General features: G+C 37.2%; 3 protein-coding genes across 5 annotated transcripts in view; 2 read left to right on the forward strand and 1 right to left on the reverse strand.

Annotated features, from left to right (window-relative positions):
* The window catches only part of LOC143898288 (small ribosomal subunit protein uS3m-like), a 167597-nt gene extending 145252 nt beyond the window's left edge, over nucleotides 1-22345 (reverse strand). Inside the window, exon 1 of the mRNA XM_077407656.1 lies at nucleotides 22026-22345. The gene's annotated coding sequence lies outside the window, so the exon portion shown is untranslated. The remainder of the gene's footprint in view (nucleotides 1-22025) is intronic.
* Nucleotides 845-18404, forward strand: LOC143898287 (uncharacterized). 3 transcript variants are annotated; one of them, XR_013257162.1, is made up of 4 exons: nucleotides 845-1343; nucleotides 12506-12712; nucleotides 14511-15344; nucleotides 15420-18404. XR_013257162.1 is itself a non-coding variant. In XM_077407651.1 (3 exons), the coding sequence occupies exons 1-3, from the start codon at nucleotides 1259-1261 to the stop codon at nucleotides 14870-14872; spliced, it is 654 nt and encodes a 217-aa protein (XP_077263777.1). In that variant the 5' UTR covers nucleotides 845-1258; the 3' UTR covers nucleotides 14873-18404. The 3 variants fall into 3 exon arrangements, 2 of the variants coding, with proteins under 2 accessions (XP_077263777.1, XP_077263778.1); XM_077407651.1 differs by having other exon boundaries at nucleotides 14511-18404; XM_077407652.1 differs by having other exon boundaries at nucleotides 859-1343; nucleotides 14529-18404.
* Nucleotides 22346-24627: 2282 nt separating the features above from the next.
* Ccm3 (programmed cell death protein 10 Ccm3) lies at nucleotides 24628-26394 on the forward strand. The gene is made up of 5 exons (XM_077407658.1): nucleotides 24628-24967; nucleotides 25237-25414; nucleotides 25548-25680; nucleotides 25761-25925; nucleotides 26050-26394. The coding sequence occupies exons 1-5, from the start codon at nucleotides 24896-24898 to the stop codon at nucleotides 26132-26134; spliced, it is 633 nt and encodes a 210-aa protein (XP_077263784.1). The 5' UTR covers nucleotides 24628-24895; the 3' UTR covers nucleotides 26135-26394.
* The last annotated feature ends 305 nt before the right edge of the window (nucleotides 26395-26699 follow it).

Consider the following 26699-nt stretch of genomic DNA (forward strand, 5'->3'; position numbering starts at 1 on the left):
CTTTCTCGCGTCTCCGCGTTTCGTCAAAAATCCGCCGCGCAGTTCGGCGAGATCAACAAGCGCGGAAGTAAGCATAATAGCAATCGTATTGTGTGCAATGACGAGAGAACTTCGAGCCGTTTCACTGATTGACTATTAAATGACCTTAACACTTTGAGATCGACAGTGTCAATATTTTCACAGCATGACTGAGAGAAACTGTGTGACTTTTTATAATATAGTCGGACATAGTCTTTTTCATCATTTGACGATCAACTCGCCAACTATCAACGAGAGACCTGTTAAGTGAACATCTCTACGCCATTGGTATATCTGAAGTTACGTGACCTTCAACAGACCGCTCCTTCCTTTGCACATTTTACATCTCAAAAAAAGAAGAAAAAAACCGCTATGCGCTTCAAGAATCTAGATATACGAAAAATATACTTATCAATCAAATTGATGATTGTGGAAACTGATTAAGTCGAGGATACACAACCTCATTAATTGTATATGATACTTAAAATTACGTTGAAATTGTCTATTTATACAAATGCCGCAATGCCGCAGGCTGTCGTTAATTGGAGCGCACTAATCAACGAGGGTGCGAGGAACGCTAATTGTAATTACAGTAAAGAATATTACATGCTCACAATGAAGAATTACAAGCGTCGTGACACCTATCGTCCTACAGCAGGGGAGGGGAGGGGACAGGAAAGACAAGCGAAACCACGCTGTGCCTCGCGTCGAGATTCGAGAGGCGAGGATTTCAAGCTCTCCTTAGCGGCGCGCACCAGAGAGCGAGCAGAAACGGGCCGTCCCACACGACGAGGCGCGTCCGTGGTGGTGGGGTGTCAGCCGTGGCTTATCTGGCGACTTTATGTATATTACGATACCCGAGGTAGGAACACGAGCAGTTCACTGCTGGCTAACCGGTCGGAGAGAAGTCTCGGCGAAGCCGAGTCGTCCGCGCGGCGCGCCTCGCCGTGAGAGTACATTCGTGAGAGAAAGAGTGGAAAAGCGTGTTCGTTCGCTCTTCGAACAAAAAACCGTGCCCTCTTTCTTTCTTTTCTTTCTTCGCTTTTTTCCCCTTCCGCGTTTGTCGCGTGTGTACGATAAATAACGTCGCGCGAATTTCGCTCACGTTAGCTCCGCAAGCAACGATCGCGTACACGCGTGAACGTCAACGTGGTGCACGGATCAGCTCAGCCGAGCGGTTCAACAAGTCGATTGAACGGAGCATATCGGGTGCTGCTCAGATATCTCGCTCCGATCCAGGATGATCGTTCTCGCGTGGTGCCTCTTCGTCATCGTCTCGTTCCTCGTGGCGAGCAACCAGGCCTTCCTCAATGCTCCCATACCAGGTACGCGTTTTTGACGGAGTTTTACAGTGCGCTTATCTCGTAACGGTGTATCGACGGAATCGACGGTATACGAAGCGAGAGCTCGTGATTCATTGTAGAATCCCATATAGGATTTTACAATCGGCCCAATACTGGGCCATCAGTATTAGTTATACTGTATATGGGATGTAGATATAAGTTTTTCCTGCCGGAGGCTACGTCACTTTCAGTGAATTTTAAGCGTTAATGATAAGAATCGTGGCAGGATGGTGCGAATACATCGCGCGTTTCTGGCTTTCTAATATATACCCATCAAAGGCACGGATCAATTTTGCAAGATCTTTGATCGCTTTTGGTGATGGCTTGTTTCAAATCGACACTAGTACGTACGTGAATTGCCTATCAATCGCGTGATCGCGTTTAAGTTGTTAAAAACCGTAAATGACTTATTCGCGCAGCGCCACGTATTTTGTTCGAAATTAACCGTAAATTAACCGTAACACTATTTAAATGTTTCGCTGTCTTTAAAAACGAATATCATGAAATTATACCCTCGCGTACGGTCGCACTGGCCACGACTGACCCAATACAAAATAATAAAAATACTTTTTCATAAAAAAATATTGGATTAATTTCTATCCAATTTTCAGAATTAATAGAATTATATATAAATAAATAATAATATAGAGGAAAGCCCCCTATTATGAGATACCACATTTATTTTGCGTGATTGCCGAAAGTTTATGTGCAGAATTAAAAACTGTAGTAGGCGAGTGCACGCACGATCAAATAATGAATTTTTTACTAAATAAGTTTTTACTCTAAGGACAATAAGTTCATGATGGAACCAACAGATAAAACCTATTAGTTTTGCAGAAACCTCGCTATCGCATATTAAGAGCCTATCTCATAATAGAGGACTTTCCTCTACATATATAATTTAAAAAAAAAAAAATTAGTGTGAAATAGCTAGTTTTACGAAAAAATATTAAATGTGCCGACTTGCTTAAATTCTTACTTAAACTATTTAGGATTAAATCTAGTGTCGTTTCCGTTGAAACTGTTCGAATATTGCACTCGAACCGTGGAGTATTAAATTACCAAAACACAAAGAAATGACCTCTATAACCCGTATGCACCAAACACTATGGAAGATAACGAAAAAAAAGAGAGAAGACTTCGTAGAAGGTTTTATCAGGCACGTACGCTCGAAGAAATCTGCTTCGTTGGACCGCATTTCGATCGATCCAGTTCCGAATATAGATAACGTTATATTATTCGAAGTACGAAGTAATCAATACGTAATTATGAGATTTCGGTAATTCGATTAAACCCTTCAGTTTGCAGATTAATGTTATTAATTAACCCGAGTCTAATCCGTCTCGTGTCCGACCTTAATTTTTCATAGTCAATTAGCACATATCTCAAACAAGTATTAATACATATATAATGCATAGCTAAGTTCCTTCTATCAAGGAAGATGGGTAATTCTCCAAGAATTATGTCAATCATAATATCACTCTTGATATTACGCGTAAAGTACACAATAATCTAAAAATAAAAACTCATTAAATTTTAAAATTAAAGAACACTAACACACACACATTCACTTTATTTCAATTTTTTATATAGAATCTGTGTTATTGATACGTATTAAAATTGTATTAAGATTCAAATATTTAAAAAATCGTATTCAGATTAAAAAATTATAAAAATATTTAAATTTAATTATAAAACTAATAAATACACTACATTATGACGACCAATAAATACATATTTCTATTCTATTTTCTTTCAATTTGTAAAACTTCGTGCACTGCAATCAAAACAATATTTTATTCGATTTTTGTTTTCAAGATCTCTCTTTAAAATTATTAGATTTCTCAATACGACTCTAAACACGATCTGACAGACAGATCTCTGAAGAAAAAAGAACGTAAAAGAACGTATAGTTCTTCCGTAAATCTCAATAAGCGCAATTCGATTAACGCTTCTTTTCTTTCTTTTGCATGATGTCCTTATCGAAACAGCTCGCATCGAATTCGCATTCGAAGGTCGCACAAACGCGGCAGGAAAAGCATTAATCGCACAGGAGCGCGGTTCTCGAAAGAATTCTTATCGTGACGCTCGCGGTTAAATCTGCGATTGCACCGTTATGTATACTCTGACGCGCACAGATTTTGCATACTACCGTTGTGCGAACGACAGATTTATCTCGCGTGCGCTCTCGTAGTCAATTTCGCTTGAACTGTGTTGCCTGCCGGAATCAGACGGGCTTGATCCGTTTCCCAGATCGTACAAAAGTTCGATCGGCACCAAAGTTTCGATCGTTCTCCCGCAACTTGTGCCCTCCTTCTTTCTCCCCTCTTCCCCTTCGGCGCATTCTTAAACGAGAAACATCTCGGATAATCAATAACCGTGCTATAAAGCAGTTGGACCAGACACTTGACCCTGTGCTGCCTTCGCTCCACTTCGTTTTTATCTGACCGTACATCGGCAATAGACGATGCCACATGACTAAAAATGTCACACTTGATAATTGTTTGATGTTTGAAATATATAAAGCATTATTAAGCTAAAACAAACCCGATAATGTTTTGTCTAAATAAAATAACTTTCCAGAGTAATACTCTGGAATATACTCCGGAGTTAAAACGAAAACATTCATTTAATAATCGCATCATAATTTTATTCGGTGGTCAAAATTTTCTTCACGAAAATTTAGATTCCGAGCAAAGCGTCGAAATCGAGCGCGGCGTTTGTAATAAAACGTTACTTTATTAAGAGAATACGTCGTAATAATTCACTAGTGTCTGAGCAATGTTGATGTGACGGCTTTTTCGATACCCGAATTCTTGAATAATCTATACTTCAAATACTTATCTGGAGAATGCGACCGTTTTTGCCGCGACAATTTTTATAAAAAAATCGATCGTAACAAAATTTCTTAAACGTTTTTAAAATGTTACATGTTTTACATTATTATTAACGCTACACGAATTAGCAGTGCGTCTTTTAATACGCGATAATTACATGAATATATGAATAATCATAATAAATCCTGTTAAAAATATTGCATGTTGGCATTAATTAATGTCATATGCAATTTTACCATGTGTATGTGTAGTAAAAGGTTAACTCGAAACTTTCTAATATAGATCGTAAACATATATCTAAGCCATGCTGAATGTCTTTCAAATCTTTATCCAACCAGTCGGATAACCCGTTTAAAGTTTAAACGCCAGTTAGCGGATGTACTAACGTATGTATGTACGTACAATCACACACATAACGTTCACGGTACTAAATATAGAAGTACAAAAGCGTTACCGAGAAACCGTTACATCTATCTCTAGCCTCGAATACATCCTGTGGATCCTTAGCATACAATTACGATGAAACTTCCTATACATTCAGGTAGACTTAAGGCCACGAATTTTCTCGTTACTTTGTCCCGAAGAAAAAATTAGCCCTGAACTTAACAAGAAATTTATTATTAAAGTTAGGTACATCGCGCGGTAATATGCTCGTGGATTAAAAACGATAAAAATGGGCTATGTCATACAGAATTCTTGCGTAATTGTTTGTTGGCCCAACCGTAACCGGATATTTTTATCATTTTGACATTGATACGCAATTAGTGTAAATGGCAGCATTTAACGTATGCGTTACAGGCGCGGCGTTGGTCGAAGAGCTAGGTTTCGATATTGCGATTTATACAATATCCGCTAAAGTTGTATGCGTCGCTCGCGTATATGACATCACATGAAGTCTCTTACACGTACACTTGACTTTTAAATACTTCAGCAAAGGACTTCACTTTAAAACTATACCTAAATTAAATAGAAAGAGAGAGAGAGGGGAGAAGGTGGTAGAGAGAGAAGAAAGAGACAAAGTCCGATAGTCTCTCTTGAGAGAATGACACTCGCTGTATGTGTTCGATGACAATGCTCTCGGTACCCTCTTAAACCTGCCTAACAATACTTCCGATAATAATACACAGTAATCACGGAACTTGAAGCGATGCCAAGAAGACTCACGGGGAGACTTGGTCACAAAAGTACAGTTACGCGGAGTACGAAAACTTCCTGGGCGGATAAAGTTCCGGATAATTTCGCGATTCTCTGGATACAATTGTGCTCTTCAGGTACAATTAAGAGCGCTTCTACGTCTATTTCGGAAAACTACCGCAATTGAGTCATTAAGTAGAATCACGAAGCAGCGCTCAGCGTAACATTTTATTGGCTATACTGCGAAAACTTTTCTGCTGGTGAATCGTGAATGTAATGAAGGTCCGCCCTCGCACGAGCAACTTAGCTTTATTCCTATCAGTGGCAAACGTGAAATACAAAATAAAACAACACAATTTTTCTATATCTAAATATAGAAATATAATATACTTTTGTGTTCCAATTTAATTTATCTAACGTAAAAACACAAGATAGCAATATCACCAGAAAAGGAATTCCCTGATTTCTGGAGTATCGATATAATATCGATCGTGGTGACATCACACATAACAGACACATCTACTTTACTGATTGTATATGTATCTTAAGAGGAACTAAATTTGGAACAATGACCTTAACAATTACTCGATATCAAAAGCTCATCTCAGTTTTAGCTAGACTCAGCCTCTTGACGAGACAAAGACGTGAAGTATTCAAAAATGGAGCAGGCCGGCAAGAGCGTGAGTTAATGCGAACGAGACGAGCAAGCAGAGAAGCTCAGAGTGTACTTACAAAACGGCAAACTTGAACGCGAGCGATACTCTCGAAAGCCGCAAGATCGAGTCGAGCGGTTTCCGATATCGCGAAGGTTGCTGGTAGAGGAATAAAAAAAAAGTCCAAATTTCGTTCCGTGCTTCGCGGCACGGCGTCGGTACGATTTCGTGGTCGGTCTGTTTTCCGACCGACGTATCTCGATGATTACATCACTTGTTTACACCATCACCGACTGATTTGATTACCTAATATTATAGAGAACAATTATGCAAGGCACCTGAACACGCGACTCTATTTCTACTTGTTTTTCCTTTTCTTTTTCTATACCCTTCTCACACGAGTAAGTGTATTAATGATATATCGCATTTTAACACGGCAATAGATGCACAGATGGCCGATTGTCAAAGCGCCGATTCTAATTATTCAGTGGTTACGTAAAAGCGACGGTTATAATTGTTAATAGAGCAAACAATGTTATCACGATGGTGCCATCGAAACTAAAGCAGCTTCGAGAGACGCACAGAATGATTGTGCATGCACGTTCGTAGTTAATTGGACCAATACCATTTACTTGTCGTTTAATAAAATAATTAATTGCGATCGAGGTTTCTAGGAATCTATTTGCGTGTTCAATCCTATTAATAAGAATCGTCATTAATAAATTCTGATAACACGATTAATTAGTATTTTTAATTTGTAACGCCACCAAATATTTAATTCGAATTTTTATATTGCGCTCTGCGAGTCATCTTCGACCGTTACAAATAAAAACCTTTTGCGTGCCTTAATACTTTTTGAAATAAGAATACAAGTTTGTAATGAACAAATAATTTGTTTATCCAGATAACACGTCATCATGCCGTTACTTTATCAACGATAGTCTTCAGCTGATAACTTTTTTGCCTAAACACACGCGCGTGCATATTGCTCGAAACAATTAGCTCTGATTACAGACATTCCAATTAACGTGATAAATACTGGCTCAAAACTTGAAAATAGCATACTCCTGACACTTTTTTTACATATTTGTTTTCGAATGCGCGATTTTGAACGGATGGAATAATCAATATTCTTTGACAATTGCACGATATTTGAATATGCATTCCCGATACTCCATGATAATTCCATGAAAAACGCGAAAAACATCCGGATTATGCGATGATAATTTTCGTCAACGCCAACAACCGGAATCGTTGCGCCGCCGTCGCAAGTGTACGGCGCGAGTCACATGGCAACCACGTGTATCACCTGTAATTATTTTACATTACTTATTATGTACCGTTAAAATACATGAGATGCGCATGCAAGTCTTCGTACGTTAGATCGCCGCTTTTATCCGATAGTTATTGTTATAAATATAGAAATCTTATCACTTCTAAGAAACTTTAGTTTAAAAACGTTATCTGCACAATGTAAAAAGGAATGAGGTATTGTATTTCTTATTGTCGTTCGAATATTCAAAATATACACCGCATAAGCATATACGAAATAACCATTAAAATGCGACTCAGATAAGATACTGCTTGCCTTACAAATTTTTTCCTTCGTTATGGCACAATAAACGAAGCAAAGTACATACGGCACCTAGTAAAAATACTGTAAACGTTCGTATTTGTCGACGATAATTTGCAAAATTTCATACTTTAGTTAGATATGAGCATTGACGACAATATCTGACGAAAATGTAAAAAATGACAGGTTAAATTGCATAAATAACGGTGGCAATATAGGTATACAAGATATTTTAACTTGACTTGCATTCAGATAGAATTTACACAGGAAACTATATATTATTAATAAACGAGACAAGCTGTATATCATGAATAAACGTTTATTTCCAGAATTCAGCTTCGAATTTCTTGTTGAAGTCAACGCTAGGATCAGTTTATATTAGCGTTTCGTTAAACTTGTGATATTTTAAAGGTAAATTTTTGCACCGGTTTGAAAAGGAACAATTACAGCAATAAACACTAGCGAATTATACTGTGATCGATGAACGAATGCGTGCGTCTAACGGCAATTTCATGAATTGAAAAATCATCAGTGGTCGGATTTATACGATCATTAAAATATATCATATATCAAACCCCGCGTAAGCTGTTTACACACATGTATCTTTCCACGTTACGATAACGCACGGCACATAGCGTAAGGAATATTTCATCACACGCGATATACATTACATATACATATATTTTATGAGAGATGAAAAAAAGAAGATATGATACCCAACCGCTGCGAGTCTTATAATATTTATCGCCTTCGTACCTTCTAAACCTTTTAATCAAAAGACCGATTTTACAACGAAAAAAAGAATCAAAAGAAAAGAAAAAAATTATCTCGAAAAATTTAATTCAAATATTGCGGAAAACAGCTTATAATTAACCTTATCTTAAAAAAAAAAAAAAAATTGATCAAAGATATAAGAATGTCGTAAAACAAATTTAATTTCTGGGCTACCGCAAGATGTAATTTACGATTCACGAGACTTATCCGGAAGATATCACGAAATATTACTCGTCGCTCTACCGTCGGCGATTTATCTCGATTTCGTTGCTGCCGGGACTATCGCAAATATTTCGATCAACCCGATGTCTCCGTAACCACGATGTACTACGGTTATACTTGCGTCAGGTGAAACTTTTCAAACATCCGCGCGACAGAAGGAGTCGTTTTCACGAGGATGAGATGCTTGAACGTGAAGACTTTAAGCAGACTTCCGTTACGAAGTTCAAAAGTTTGTGCGAGGAGTTTAGTCAGTGCGAAACGACGTCAAGTGTATAGGCCGGTATATACGATGTTTTTAACAATGATGCAATAAATATGTCGCGGCGATATCAACGTGTGATACACACATACATTTATAGTGATTATTTACTTTCTCTCTATTTCATGTGTATGAAGTAAAATCCAGCATATCGTACCAAAAATAAAATCTTCTATATACACATTTATAGTGACGGATATTATCTTCAAGGATAAACACAAATAAGTGCGAAACCGGTCTTGAACCCCATTTAGAGTATACACGTCAAGAATAAAACAAGAAGCATACAGAGGGGAGTTAACGAGCTTTAAGCACTTTGTCAGATATAAGTAACAATGTCGCAGTGTCTCATTTCGATTGCGTCTCTGTCTCGGGACGCACTGCATTTCGTATCTGCACCACAAATTAGCGGATAAGGATCATATAATTATCGTCCTAGCAGACAAAGACGATCGACGTCGCCATCAAGTATCGACAGACAGAGATCGAGTTCCAGCAGGTGATGCGATCAAAGTGAACGTGTGTGCTCAAAATATAACTTCACGTCGTAAATATACAAAACGCGTAACCTTGCGAGCTTCATCGGTCATTGGTCATGCATAGGCGAAAGATTTACATTTTGGGAGTAGCCGACTACGCTGTGTTTGAACATTTAGACCCAGTTTCACAAGTGTCGGTTAACTTTTAATCTTAGATTAACTCACTCTTTGCCTCCTTCTAACGTCCCCCTTAGAAAAAGACAAAGAGTGAGTTAATCTAAGATTAAAAGTTAACCCGACACTTGTGAAACTGGTCCTTAAACATTGATCGCTTGGAACGTGTCTCTCGCGATTACGACTAACAATAAGAAAGAGAATGAGAAAAAGAGAGAGAAAGAGAGAGAGAGAGAGAGAGAGAGAGAGAGAGAGAGAGAGAGAGAGAGCCGTTACGTAAACACGACGCCCGTCGCATAATATCGTAATGACACTAATGATACCGTTTGCCATATGTGCTTGCGACGTCTCGACGATTGAAAATCGCGAGCAGAGACAGAGTATTCGAGATCTCTTACATGTTTATAGCTGTTTTATTACTAGCGGTTACGTCAACCGCACGCGTCCTATAAAAATCGCGAGATTTTCATTTGTCGCGACTTAAATTGCCCCTTGTGTCTCTACCGGTTGAAATTTCGTAATTGTTTCACTTTAACGGAAAAGCGTACGTGATCTACGAAACGTAGGCTTCGCAACTCGGATTCTGACAAGTTAATGAGAAATAATGAATATCGCTCATAAACACGTGTACAATGTGCATATACAAATGTCATGATGCGTCCTTCTCTCTCTCTCTCTCTCTCTCTCTCTCTCTCTCTCTCTCTCTCTCTCTCTCTCTCTCTCTCTCTCTCTCTCTCTCTCTCTCTCTCTCTCTCTCTCTCTCTCTCTCGTGACTTCTTTAATTATGAGCGACCTTCAATAACGACTTATATGGATCAACAGATGGAAAATAATGTCAGAGAATCATTTCCGCCAGCATCGTAAATCGAGCATCTCTTTTGTGTGTCTTTGAAAATATGTAAAAATTTTTTATATAAACGTAAAAATGATATTTACCTGAGAAGCAATCAACCTGCCCTCACACATAAAATTCTTATTTAATGCGCTATCTCTTAATATATCCAGTATCTTATTTATAAAAAAAAATATTTAAATTTTAAATTAAAAAGAATTATTTATTGGAATGATATTTTTCATCATGAATATATAAATAAATCCGATATATTGGCTTTTTAATAAAGTTTAAATGTCTGTACAATGAAATTAACACATGTTCCAATCTGCTAAAACGTATTCATAGCCTATTAGAAAATTATAGTAAATTAACATATTAGATTGGATTTGCACTTAACGCGAGAGCAACGTTAAGCGTGGTTCGTTACACGTTCTTACACGTAAGTAACTTTGTCCATAAAACCGAAGCGAAATCTGGTCGGGCAACGATGTTGCTAAGTAGTGGATAATCGTGTCAGGGTACAGACGTGAGATTCTGGAAGAACTGATAGACATTAGCCACGCCTCACTTTAAGAAATTGTAGTAACAATATCGGCAGTTTTTCTTTCTCTCTCTCTCTCTCTCTCTCCCTCTTTCTCTTTGAAAAGGAAGACCCGAGCTTCGATCGATTTTACGCTTCACCACTTTGCAACGCCTAACAATAAGCTAAAAATAGCACAGAGCGGCGATAAAATGTTCGTCATATGTATACAATTCAATAGAAAAACGAGGGGAATTGTTTGATTTATTTATTTATTAAGGATAAACGGCAACAGAAATATTTGACCATCGATGTAAACATAAATCAAGTTACCAAAAACCAAAATTATTAATTATAATATTAATAAAATTAATAAAAATATATCTCTAATATATTATCAAAAAATATTAATTATAATATTAAATATAATATATTAATAAAAAGATGGTTAATAAATAACTAGATATTAATTATTTATTAACCATCTTTTTATTCACAATTACCTTCTTATATATCAAAGTAGGTGCTATTATTGTATAATACAAGTAAGATAAAACTTTGTAATGCATAATCATCGATTATGAACTCACGAAACCTCTTCTGAGCTGTTCATAATTGAAACTACCTCACGATAGTTAATACTAACATGACTAACATCTCAAGAACGGATTTAAGTTGCCGAGCGAAGTTAATTATTAATACATGCAGCGATAGGTAGAAATAGCTCTCGAACATGCTAGCCGTACGTACTAATCTCGTTACTTAAGAGGAGGGACCATTTGGAAGATTGCTTGGAGATTGAAGAACTTTATTATGTCAATCGAATTCGTTCGATCATCGGACTGTATATACGCGTTTCTGACATTTAAGGAAGCAGCAGCTATGAGAGGTTCTCGTCTACAAAATCGCCAACGTAATGTTCGTTACTCTAAGGTCACTGAGGCAACTTTTCAAACAATGTAGGCAGCGGCATCGGTGACCTGTTATTAATTATTACGTATATCTGTTTGCGCGAGTCAGTTCTCCCACTGTTATTCGTATCCGATAAAAATACGCATTCGCTAACAAGACGGAGCAAGACTGGCGCCGGCTGCGGCGACGGCGTCGTCTTCGACCGTTCGACGTGCAATGTGCATCGACTTCACGCCTATGCCTCGCAACAAACGGCACGTGAAGTACCTCAATACAGGTTAACGAGCGACAGGCGGAATTGTTTATTCGGTGTTAACACGTTTAGCCCCGAGATTTTGCACGATATATGTCGCAAGATTGCAGTTGCATCTTCGAAAATATGATGTGCCAGGCCACGGCAGATAACGGCAAATACTGCATTTCGACACTCGGAAAGTCTTTTAGAACGAAGAAAAACAAACCAAGAGAGAAAGAAATATAAAAAAAAGAGATTATATTAACAGATACGTAACTTGAATAAAATATTGCTGTTTTAATATCGGATTGTAATAATCATATTTCAATTAGATTCGACGTTTAGAATTAAATGTTAAATATCGAAAATAGTGATTATATCATACATATAACTAGATACTAGATTCATTACGTTTATAAGTATATTTGTAATAAAAAGGTGAGATAAGCGCAAACGATCTCAGAGAGAATAACATATATGCATTTTCACGCGCATAGAGTTAAGTGCAATTAATTAAGTAATCGCAATTTGTCGTAGCTCACTCGGTGTCGAGTTACAGCATCGATGCTGAGAGACGAATGGAGAGCAATAAAGCGACTCAGGGCGCAAACGACAATCGTCACTCGGTCGACTCGAAATCCAACGACCACGACGACGACGTCGACGGCGGCGGGACGGTCTACGTGATTGCATTCGAGGGGAAGGAGGAGAGCGCGGAGAAAGAAAGAGACGCGGAAGAGAGCGGTAAGAACATGAATCATGTTTACTAGTGCACGAGAGTGACTTCATAGCAATAGCATCGCGCACCATCCTCGTGTCATCGTGGATCATCGCGTGTTTCCTCTTGCAATTCGAGATCACGTTTTCGTGCGTCTCTCCTTTGAATATAATATTTCGGTACATATTTCGATGCCAAATGCACCGAAAAACGTACCGATATATTCATGCACTTTATATTCGTTCTGTGTTTTACATTAATATATCAAGTTTGAAGGTCAAAGATCACTAAAAAAATAGCATAATTATTCATTAATCAAGTCGTGACCTTCAGCGTTTCGTTGAATATTTACGTACATCGGTGATGACGAAAATTATCACTACGAAATGTTACTTTGCTCCATCATCATTATCGCGCTACATTCTTGACCTCGGTAATATTTTCCTGTGACAAATCGTCAAATTCAAATTTATCTGTTGTGAGGCGCGACATAACATTTTGTTTTATGACTCAGCGCTAATCTAATTCTCCGTACGAACGATCTCGAGTGATATGACTTCGTTTATCAGAACTATAAAATGCCAGTAGAATAGAACTTTAAATAGTAGAAACTGATGTAATGTAATAAAAGATGTAAAGAATAACCGAAAATGTGTGCGTGATGTAATTTTTGAAATATCTATATAGCTACATTGAAGTATTATATAAAGAATCTTATCGCGCTTATCGTTAGCTGAATAAAGTGATACGAAACGAGATTCGAAACATGAGCTCTCAAGTTCGCGCGCATCCTGTTAAAATCACACCCGCAGACAACAATTCTCGCCGCACGCGCCAAGGATTTATGCAAATCTGTAGTAGTTCCATCATTTGCATCGCCTTTCTGAGTTCGCATTGTACACATCACGCGTTAATAGCGATCGAGAATGTCGGTTCCGCGCGTACACGTCATTGATCGGGAGAAAAAGAGTGTAATTTCCGAAACTTTCCACGCGATAACATCGCGAGAGAGCCAAGAGTGCAAAATATATATGCATCTGATCCTATCGCGCAAATATGAAATCAGTTTTTTATATTACGACCTGCTGGTTTCTTCGATGCATATAGAGTAACAAAAACACGCTACGCTATGACAAACAGTATTTTCAAATCTAATATGTAAATTTGCAAAATAAATAATAATGTTCTTGACATTCCATTAACACTTTAGCGGCAAAGTGTCAAGCTAATTTGAAATCAATTTTTTTTATTATTACCACCTAACCAGTTTCTTCGATAGAATAACGAAACACGCTGCGTATAGTGACAAACAATATTTGCAAATCTAATATGTTTTGAAAAATAAATAATGATGCTCTTGGTATTTCCATACTTTAGCAGCGAAGCGTCGAGCTAATTTTAGATTCGACTCACATTTCTATATGGCAGGCAACAAAAGAGTAACGTGGATCGCAATAAGTGAAAACGACTCTTAACACTTTTCACAACTCAGGATATTTCTTATTACCGCTTTGATTTCGCGGAAACAATATGTCAAAAATATCTCGTAATTCGTTTCCGTTGCAAAATTTCCGATTCACGAAACTTCCCAATAATCCTTAAATCCTCCAATATTCGAAATGATACACCATTCACACATACAAACGTGGAGAGAGTATACATTTCTTAATTTTTTTATAATTTTGACATGAGTACACAATGGTGTACTCATTCTGTTGTAGCATTACATGAATGCCATTCTTGCATTCTCCCGTGATTTCATCGCATGAGCGTAGTTCGCGAAATCAAGACATTTCTGATTATTAACGAGCTCCTCGCTCACAGGTCCCCATTTTGTTGTAGTCAACGGCAGCAACCTGCAGAACCCGTTGGATCCGTGGTCGATAGTCTGGTACATCGGCTCGTTCGGCGGCTTGGTGGCGTTCTTCCTCATCGTCAGCTGCTCCGAATGGTGTTGCCGACGAGGCGGTCGACCTATGACGGTGCCCTACGCACAACGTGCCGATGCAATAAACACAACCGGAGTTACGGAGACCCCGCCGCCGCCTTATCACTTGTTCGCTCCGCCTTCTTACGATTCCGTCAACTACGGCGAGATCGTCGACAAGACGTCCGGCGAGAAGCTGGACATCTACGTGATCTCGGTGCCGATCCACAGGCCACAGGTGGTGCAGGCGCCAGCGTAGAAAACCTTGAAAAGGCTCGTCCTCTTGGCGAGGATCACAGAGCCCCGATTCAACACTAATGACAGTCGATGGTCGATCGCGGAGAAGCAGTGTCGCGATCCCTTCATCAAAATCGTCGATAAGTTCGACGTTGAAGAGGACTGCTCGAGAAATCGAGAGAAGCGCAGCTGAACACCGTCATTGCAATTGTTCGAGTATAGTGACAGAAGTGACTACGTGTGTGTTTTCGTTGTAGCTGAAAAATTAACTCACTTGATGCAGTTGACAGGGATGACAAGCATTCATCAAGGCATTGATGTCATTCCGAATCAAATAAATTTCCCGTATTTCTGTTGAAATTCTGATGCTTTTCTGGGAAGGAATTCTGAGAAGGAATTGTACGAGAAATCGTCATCATACTCGTTAATCTCAAGAAAGATTACGACTATAGAGAAGATTATACTTCGATCGACGCTTCAATATATAATTCTAGGTAGAATTTAATTTTGTTATTATTCCGGGAAATTCAATCAATTTTTCGCATTCTCACATGAGATTCTATGACCAGATTTTGGAAAAATTATTACAACAGTTTCCTGGAATCAACGAGAGGAAAGAACGACGACTAACGATATTAAAAAGATCTAAGTCAATTATACCTGTGCGGAAGACTTTATTGCAGGAGTAATCAATTGAGATGTGACACTTATAAATGATATATTTAGGTATATGATCAAATTCGAAGACTCAAACATTCTCCATGCACAGACAAGTTATAAAAAGTTAACGAGAAGAAGATGGAACGGGTCTTACGAGAAAAAACACGTCCTTGAACTGATGAATAATATGAACTTCAGAATATGTTACATAATTGCAAAGCGATAATTAATTTAGTCGGCCTGCGGAAAGTATAGCGAATCGAATCGTGCGGTGAAAATGTAATCGTCAATGCGTTTGCGAGAACGTTGATCGTCTCGCATGTATGGTGTTAAGGGATGTAGTTTGATAGGCAAATTAACGGTAGAACACACAACATTTCAGAATATATATACATATGTATAAATGGAATAAAAACGATTCAGTGTCAGTCACTGCCATTCCGAAACGGAATATATATATAACCACGGTTTAGTTTTTAAATCCAGATTTTTAAATATTATCGACGTTTCTTTTCTTATATATATTTTAAAAATATATATATATATTTTTTATATAATAAAATAACTGCGTCTTTAAAAACAAATGTCAGTGGACCTACACGTACACACACGCGCGCGCGCGCATACACACACACAACACACGTATGTACACGACAACTTTGAGAAATTTCTGTATTATTTCTCGCCACAATCGCAATGATATCGTCATCGATTCGTCGACTATCGTTGGCGTATTCATGCGAGATGTAGCATTATATACGAATTAAGAAAACTTTACACGTGATATCGTCACGTGCGATTGGCCCCGATCGCCTATCGACTCCGTCAATTAGGGACGATTAGTGTAGATTACAAATCGACTGCCATGAGAAGTGTCTCCCCGCAAACGAAGCCGCGAAAATAATTTAAAATGATAAGAGCGAAAGCGAGTGTTTGCCGCGGAACAGAGCTGTGCGCGAGTGCGGCTATAAGCGATAAGGACAAAGGAGGACATCGTATAGCTCCTCGCGTGAGCAGCGAACCGCCGGCGATCAATTATATACGTTAATTAACGTCGCATTCACGACGGAGTTTCCGCACGCAGAGACTCCTCACCGTCGGAGAATACGCTCTTGACGCAAAATCATGCAGATTCCGTAAACACGCGGAAACGTCGGCGAATATCGGCGAATGATTTCGTTATAACGAATCCTCGGCGAAACCCGATCGAATGTGTGCCATGTAACCCTCCGGACTGGAAGATATTCAAGTCAAATTGATCGCGTCGTTTACGCCGATACACCGAAATAAACGCGACTAAGCGTGTAACGAAATCTCGACCCGACGCCGGAGACAATAAGATAATATTTCATTATGCTTATAAAAAAAAAAAAAAAAAATTAAGAGAGGACTTTTCTCAGAATCTATAGAGAGCGACTGTTGTAGAGTTTTGCGTATATAAAATCATAATTAAATAAACTGCAGTAATATATATAAAAATCGAACCGTTTATATCACATAGAAAAAAGGAAGTGTCAAATAAACACTGATATACTTGTATATACGCAACAATATATAATCTCGAAATGAGATTATATTGCGTTAAACGAAGGAAACTTGCTTGAATGAAATTATTTATATAATTAAACGAAGTTTTATATAGTTCAATTGAGAAAAAAAGTGAAAATAAGAAATTGAAATTTTTATAAGAAGATTATATATTCTTGCGTATATATATATAAGTATATTAGTGTTGATTTGACACTTCTTTTTTTCCTGCGCACACTTTGCATTCGTGGAAATAGAATGAGGCCTAATTATTATCGGAGGATAAAAGTTAAATTCTAAAATGTGCAATATCTGCTGCAGATACTCTTATACAGTTTAGTCTTTCGAACTCTCGCAGGATATAGTTAGTATAGATATAGGTAATCATTAGGTATGTGTGAGAGAGAGGCATGTGTGTTAGAATGCTGTAATGTAATCAATTAATTAATAACGAATCATATAACTTTAATGCAACGTCAATTATAATTATCGAAATAACAATCACGGATTATACTATTAGCGATTGAACCCGACCACTTTTGAAGAGGGGATATATATGCTGCGTCCTGTCCCAAAAATCGAAGTATCTCGCAATAATGTACAATCTCTATTTGCGATCTGCGATAATAAAATTCAAAGAAATAACCTTTCCTACATTTCGCGTTTTTTTAATAACGTCGGAAAGTTGTAACGTCAGAAAAGCAAGAAGTTTATAAATACTGTGATTCACGTAACAACAGCTGAATAGATGATATAAATAGATCATAAAAGCGGTCTCAGCGTGTGTTATCTTTTTCAAAGTGAACGATTCGCCTGTTTTCCCTGTCGCTACTGTTAAAATTATTCTTACTGTTACTATCGTAGCTATATACTCTTGACTGCGCTCACGAGGCATTCCCGATCGCGTGTTCGAGAGTGCGTCGTGACCCCGACTCCGTCGTTATCCATATAAGACTCACGAAATGACGGCGCGCGCGTGCGCTGTTGATATTTATTTTTTATACTTTTATACACGCTGTTTATATATTTTTAGACGCCCCTACGTTACCAATAAAATTTCTTTCCTCACGTAAAAGGCGATTGCGTTACTCAAGTCTATCACCATGCGGTAAAAAAGGAAATTCTTCAATATTATTGAAAATCGAATTCCTTGCGCATTTTTAATTAATTAATTAATTAATTTTGCGGAAACCCTTACTATGATTTCGTGACCAAAAAATTCTTTTACCGGTATGTGTAAACATATATTTAGAAATTAGTGTAGCAATCACGTCGAAATTATTATCATGTTGCATGCAAAACAATTTTATTTAGCCCTATAAAATTGCACTTTTGTTTATCGAATATTGCAAAAATTTATTATCACAGATGTATTGTATTGCTGCATTTTATTTACAGCGCAATCCTTCCTCCAAGAGTGAAGAATATTGGCCATTAATATTTAGCACTTATACCTTCCCTCGCTCGCTGCAAGCGAACAGGATTTCCGGCATCCAGTCGTGCACGATATTCGATAGAGGCTACCGGATCCTCGGTCTTCCGTGGATTCTGCGTTCGGTGTCCACGAGAACCTCTCTCTCCTTCCTCGTTCAAAATCGTCGCAACTCAAATATCCCGAAAAGCGTAAAACACAGTTTTTCGCACTGAACTTTCGACTCTCTAGTTTTCTATATACGCTCTCGCGACAACTCGTCTCGAGGGACCCCGCACGCGTTAGACGTTCTCGTGCCGCGAAACTCGACGAAGTTACGTCAAAACTCACGCGATTGCATCGACGGCCAAGGGATACCTGAATAAGGCTGTGGCCCTATTTAGGTATCACTGTCGCTGAGCGCGCGTAAAACCATGTGTGTAAAATATAATATAAATAAATAAAAAGTCGGTGGTGGTAGAGAGAATTATAAATTACAAAAATATTTTCTAGGGTCCAATTTATCCATTTACGAGCCTATCCACACATTTCAAGGCAATAGATCATAATATATTACAATATATTAATTCATTTGTAAAATGTTAAATTTTTAAAATGTTATTTTAACAGATATATATCTGACTTCTAAACGCTAATGCAAGAAACAATCGCGACCACGTACCGCAAGCCACCGCATATTTCCGCATTAATTCGTTCGCATAATTAATTAAAATAATATTACGATGTAAGTAATATTACAAATAAGAAAGACGATCTTTTCTCGCGTATGTATAGGAGATCGAACTCCGAAATTACGAAATTGCGTCGAAGTTCGATAAACCTCGAACAATGTATAATAATCAATGGGCCAATAACCCAGATAGCACACAATAATATTCTATGAATATTCTTACAAAGTGTGAACGTTCTTAATTTTAGAATATTCGAATAGAATATATTATATGAATATACGTAAAATGTTACAATAAAAAATTGTATATTTATAATAGAGAAGAACATTAGAATATTCGTTGAGTTTATTTATTGCACATTTTAAGTTAGGTTTCCATATTCGTAGTGATTGTCGTTCGTCGTCATGCTTCGCTGTGCCTTTTTGCCGTGCTGGTACGTGCCATGCATAATAAAACATCGTTCAGAGGTAATTATCTTTTTTCCTTTATTAATTCTATTTTATGAGAAACATTAAATAAGGTTTAAGAATATATTTTTATATATTTTTGATAATATTTTTTCACATCCTTAAAATAGTTCGATGATGAAGGACCGAAGTCACAACATATATGATTTTTTTATCAAATCATTTATATGATCATAAAAAAATAGGATAATGCATTGCAAAGCTTCGTAACGACGTAAAAAGACCATTAGTAATAAAAAAGACCATAGGAAAATATCTTTTTTCCTATTAGACCAATGTTAAAATCACCTAATTTTGAAATTAAATATCTTGAGAACGGGACGGTGAATTATCTTCTTTCTGGGCTTAATCGATTCAGGAGAGTTCCTTCTTTCGATTTCGATATAAAAAATAAAACCTATCACTTTTGGCAAAAGTCGTTCATCATCGAACTACACCTTAATGGTGCGTCTCCACCTGAGAGTAAGAACTCTCGAGAGCAAAAAGAAAGAGAGAGAGAGAGATACTCTCGAGAGTCTCTTTCTCTTTCTCTCTTTTTGCTCTCGAGAGTTCTTACTCGCAGGTGGACACGCACCTTAACAGTTCGTTAGGATAAAACTCTTTAGAAAATTTAAGGGTTATGCTTGAAGAAAGTCGCACAAGTCGATGTCTACGCCTCAAGGGCGTCACATGTTCGTATCGCGTTCCATTTAATGCGGCGGCCTATTGCGTCGGGCATTTTTAGTGTATTACTGGACTTTAGTTGGGTTTTACTTTCTCGCGTTTATAGTCGAGCAGTCAGTTTTTAAAAGAGTGTCGTCGAAATACATATCGCTTATCTCGAACACACGTGTTTGTCCAAAATAAGTTATTGTCACCACCAAGTGCAAATTCTGTTTGTCCGCCCTTCCTTAATATTCCTGACGTCGCCGAGGTTTCTGATGGTGTTATACCAGATAACCTCTCCGCTTTAAACCAACATCTTATAAACAACTTATATTTCTTTCCTTATTCTTATTCTTATTCTTATGCTAAATTCTCTTTGTCGGAAGTCTTTATATCGCAGCGTTAAATAAGGAAGCCTTATTAATATCTGCATCTGCAGATAATTATATTTTGTGATATTTCCTGCGCAGAGTACACAGAGCAGATTGAGATACGAAGCATATATATTATATAGAGCAAGTATAAATCAAAAACTTTCTTACTAATTTAATTTCTTATTCTTTCATTGTTATGTACACATGTAATTGCCAGGGAAAATCCTATAATTATTCTTCTGCAATTTGAAAAAATCTTTCTGTTTTATATACTTTAAATTTAACTTATTTGAATTTCTTTTTTCGATTTCAAATTATACGGTACTATAGCCTTATATTGCATTATAATAGTATTTTGTACATAAATTATAAATAGTATTGTAAATAAAAATGCCTAAATGCAAAAAAATTAAAATAAAAAAAAATAAGCTAAAACAATTAAATTTGTGTATTTGTTAATTATACATACAAACCAGTTCTTTAATATATCTACATATTCCAATAATCACAGTTGTTCTAAAAAACATAGAGTTGTCCATTTTCAAAAGCAGTTAAGTTCATCTTTTTCATAAGGAAGACGAAAATTAGATAAAATACAATAGAAATTGATAATGTATAAGTGTTAAAATTAAGAAACCGATAATATCAGTTAAGTAATAGATGAAATTAACACTCTATAATTCTCATGTTGTATTATTTTCTAACTAATTTTTTGTTTTTCTTGTAAAAAAGGTGAAATTAATTTAGCTGTTTTGGAAAATAAAAACTTATATGGTCATAAAATAGGAGTAAACAATACAGTTGTTGGCCAACTCTACAATAATTGGCCACATTTTAAAAAATTTAAGATTATAAAGAAATACTATTAAAAAATGGTTAAAAAGTGTTTCTCTTAAAAGTGTATTAAATATTTTGTATTTATAATAAAAAACATTTTAATAGTATTTCTTTAATAATCCTTGATTTTTTAAGATGTAGCCAATCATTGTAGGGTGGCCAACAACTGTACTGTACCCCTATTTATTTTATGTGCTATGTAAATATGTAGAATGATCTATAAAACATTCTGTGAAATATGCTATGCACATTTATAAAACATTTTATTAAAAAATGCTTATAGAATATTCTATAAATATGCATACAAAATTATATAGAATATTCGATAGATTATTCTACTTATATTAAAAAAACATTTGAAGTAGTGTGTCATTCAAATATATTATAAAGATACTGTAACTATATAAAATTTGACTTATAAAATATTCGAAATATTCTTGATGAAAATTTTTCATAGAACGTTCATAGAAATGTTTAGTGCTATCTGGGAAGTCGCGCTTGAAAAAATAGCGGAATCCGCCACGAGACAGCAAAATATAGTAAACGAATAACAATTACTCACCCCACGGTTGCTCTGCCGTCGACCGATGCCTCCCAGGCTCCCTCCTCCTCTTCTCAATTCACCTCCGTTTTGTCGTATCTCCATCATCGGCACACTCACTCACGACAGTCAAGCGCGAAAAAATTATCGTTTATGGTCGCGCGACACTTTGTACGACACACTCTCCGTATAATCTCGCGACGCGGCGCGTACTTTATTATTACATAGCAACAAAAGAATTACGGCAAAGAAGCTACGAACGAGGCTATACGATCCGCTCGATGCCCGATTATTGCCCGTGACGTCTCGCAGGTAGACGCTATATGGCGGAGAAAATATTTCGTAAATCGCGCGGCCAACTTCACTCGCCAGGAGCAACCGTCGCGAGCACAGTCGGCCCAATTAAACGCTATTTTTCTAAAATAAATTTCTGTTTGTTTTAGCAAAAAGATGGCAGAGAGCCGCCGCGGCGCCGGGCGTAATCGGGAGATTCGGGACACAAGAGGAAGGAGAAGAGAAAGGATGAAGATGTATACGCAAACCGTTTATACTTTTCGCATTTTGAACAACAAATATAATTTCGAGATTATTTTTCGTATATATGTATAAGCGACGTAGAGAAATAAATGTATGAATTAACGTCAAAGAGAAACATGCGGTACCAACCAAAAATAATACGATCGTTGCTTTACTGCGATTGTGAGACAATTTTGGTTATAACTGCAATCAAATCATGCATCGATTTATTATGTCTATCCCCCACGATCGCCAAATATCGAAACACGATTAAATACGAAAGTTAAGGGGATTCTAAAGTGAAGGCTGAACTTCCTCGACGTCGGTAATGTCAACATTTCTAATTCTGTTCTGTCCTTGTCTAACGAGAGGCATCTGTCCTTGTTTCGATCGCTGCGCCATCTCTCGCTACGCGCAATGTCAACCTGAATGTGCTTTTGCACATATAAAAGTTTATTTAAACTAATCTTTTTTTCTAGGCTTTCAATCTTAGATCTAATTGCACGATATTGTTCTTAAATGTTGTCCCTAGGTCATGCCGGTCTAATTTTGTGGATATTTATTGTGGAATTTTTGTACAAAGCAAATATTGTCGTCACGTATACCAAAAATTAACAAAAATATCAATTTTTTCTCGTTTTCGATATAAATTCGACCACCATGACCTAGATTTTGATGCGTACTTTAATTCTAGACAAGAATTTTGCATTTCTATAAACCCAATTAAAAGATTAGTGCTAAGAAAAAAAGCCGGTATTACAGACGGCTTTAGAATTCCCTTAAACATGATATTATAGTAGTTTTTTTTCTCTCTTTTATCTCCATTTCAAATCTATTCGACCTTTGCCTCTCCAGTAGCAGAGTGACGTCAAATGACGTCTTAATGACGTCTAATTGACGTCTAGAGACGTCTTTGGACGTCAATTAGACGTCACTTTGCTACCTGGGCTGATTACAGAATTTTGGAATTATATACTGAATTACGCGATTGTGATACTCGTTCACGGTTTTATATTATAGTATAGCAAACAAATATCATATATATATCCATTTCCTTTGTTGAGCTCGGAAAATAGAACTGCCGGAAAGAGTTACTTCCTGTCTCCGTCTGCAGCAGTTATTCGTATTACGAATCTCATTGCCAATTGTCCGAGAGAGAAATCGTGTGAAAAGCACCGATATACCAGAGAGAGACAGAGAGAGACAGAGAGAAAGAGAGAGAGAGAGAGAGAGAGAGAGAAGGAGAGAGAGAGAGAGAAGCATCAGAATAATGATCATCATTGAAATAATTATAGCGGTGCGGCTAGAATCAACTAAAGTCTCTTTCTTTTATATATTCCGCGGCCTTAACCGCGAAAGGATCTCGGCGATCTCGCCAACGTGGATTAATTCAGAACGAGTGCAAGTGACCTTTCGCACGGGAACGCGAGTTACCTGTCACAGATTTCACTTATACGGAAATAATATTTGGATCATAACCTGCATCTCTCGCGCGCGCATTTTTCCGTGTTTAAAATATGGCACAACCGTGAAGTTTCGCATTTCAAGGAGAAAGAAAGACAGAGACAGAGATAGAGAGTATAGAGACAGAGACAGAGACAGAGACAGACAGAGACAGAGAGAGAGAGAGAGAGAGAGAGAGAGAGAGAGAGAGAGAGAGAAATGAGACGAGCGTTCGCGGCATAATCACCGGGTTGAGAAAAACAAATCTATTAATAAATTTGTTCCTCATCATATATTGTACTAGATTTTTCGCATTTTAAAGTGACTTCGATGAATTAAACTTCGATTAACTTATCAAACGATATATACCTGTGTACCATAATAATCTTTTGTTGCTTATTAACGTAGAAAAAGAAATTATATAGTTAGAAATATTACTTTGAGCAATTCTGACGGTTGAATTAATCGCCGATCAGTCAATAATAATCCAAGTCGCGGTTAAAACGAAACGGTTACACACCGGCCGATTAGACACTAGGAAAAGAGAAAGAAGAAGAACGAGTAGTATAAAAAGTTGAACTGTGAGGACTGAAGGAGCAGGCCTATTTGCCGCGGTGACCAATGACGGCGCGAGGCGCGAGGCGCGAGGCCTTTCGCGACAACTTTCGACTCGTCCGCATAATGGCGTAATGTTGGCAGCGCCGGGTAACCTCGTTTCCGCGTGTCTAGCGCCTATTGTGACAGCTGTCATAGAGAAAGAGTTAATGCTGGTTCGCCGTGTTCGTGCCAGTCGCGCGTAAACAACCCTTTCGCCACGCACGACCAGCCACGACCGTCCCGCGAAGCAGCCTCGACCTTTGCGCCTCGTCTCGACCCGCGACCGAAATCGTTTTCATTCTCGGCGTCTCGAACGACAACACACACGGTGAAGGATGACAATGGGCGATGAGACCCCGGTTACATCACTGGTTCTTCCCGTCATATTAAGGCCAATATTAACCAAGGTATCGTCTGAATACATTCTTCAGGACACCCAATCGTGTCTTTTTCATAAATAATATTTCCATCCGTTTTACGTCTCTTATTGATATATATATATATATAGTGAATAGTCATCTTTTAAATATAGAACAATGGATGGACGTGAAAGAAATTTGAGTTATTATACAACTAGTTAAACGTTGTCAATACATTGGGCTTTGCATCTTTCAATGAAGGGCCTTTTGTCAAAAATGTCGGATAGCAACAGATATAAATAGTTGAATTTTTGCAGTTGGAGAGGCAAAATGTCATGGCGGCGCAGACCCTACGCGCGGCTCTCTCAAAAGCAGAGAGTTCGCATCCTGGGATTACGTACGACTTGATTATGGGCATAATACGCAGGGCAGAGCTGAATCTTGATATGAACGAGAGTGTCTTAAGATTGCAAGGCGCTGCTTCTGATTACGACGGTAAGATATCTTTGTAGAAATTACCTCGCGTTTGATATTAAAGCCGACCATCGTAACATTCTACTGTACGTTTGACTTTGTTTACTATAAGATTCAAGATAGGCCAATACACGGTTTTTGTCTTTGCTCGCAGTTGTGGAGTATCGTTCGGCGCGTTCAGAAGACGCATTTCAGGAACTGAATCGTAAATCGACTTCCTTGAAAAGAATACTTAGCAGAATTCCCGATGAGATCACGGACCGGAAGACTTTTCTAGAGACAATCAAGTTTGTAAACATTCATATCTATCTTATGTATACAGAGGGTGCTTCATATCTCTATCAACTGTCTACTTTTTTTTTTTCAGAGAAATTGCGAGTGCAATAAAGAAACTATTAGACGCTGTGAACGAAGTTACTGCATTTATACCCGGTTCAACTGGTAAACAAGCCTTAGATCAACGCAAGAGAGAATTTGTGAAATATAGTAAAAGGTTCAGCAATACATTAAAGGAGTACTTCAAGGAAGGACAGTAAGTACATAAATTATCAGAATATCCAATCGCAAACGAAACCAATAACGCACAACTAGAAATTAAAAATACATATTCATATTATATTTGCCACAATATATAATGAAATATATACTTGTTGCAGAGCAAACGCAGTATTCGTGAGCGCATTGTACCTGATACATCAAACAAATATGATTATGCTCACAGTAAAGGACAAATGTGAGTAAATAATTTTACAATGAATTTCCAGTGTTGTATGTGATAATATCACGAGAGTCAGATAAACCATAAATATTACAATCTGTATAACATCCTAATCACACATATATTCTATTATACGAGCAGTGATAGAACCTAAATATCCGGTATAGAGGATTTAACATTATTATGTTGCCGTTAATCGGTTGCACTATAGTTTTTGTTATAGATATATATAGATATATAAAATAATAAAGATGTTGGGGTATATTATTCCACAAATTATATATTTATACTTTTATTTTGTGCCAACTCAAACGTTATATTAATCGTCAATTCTTATTATAATAATCAATAATAGTATATACAAATGTTCAAATATGAAAACAATCTTATTGTTGTTATATGAGAATAATCTGTGGTGTGTATATATACATATATACATCTATATTTTATCTTCTTTTATCTTCTCCGAACTCTAAAGAGTATAAGATATCAGTAAAACATACAATCTGGAGGGTAACATTGAAATTTTATATTATTCAGGCTTAATTATTACTTATAATAGTATTCAGGCATGAAGTAAAAAATGCA

Source organism: Temnothorax americanus, unplaced genomic scaffold, assembly GCF_048541705.1.
Source record: "Temnothorax americanus isolate GAGA-0224 unplaced genomic scaffold, ASM4854170v1 Scaffold23, whole genome shotgun sequence".
Lineage (NCBI taxonomy): Eukaryota > Metazoa > Arthropoda > Insecta > Hymenoptera > Formicidae > Temnothorax > Temnothorax americanus.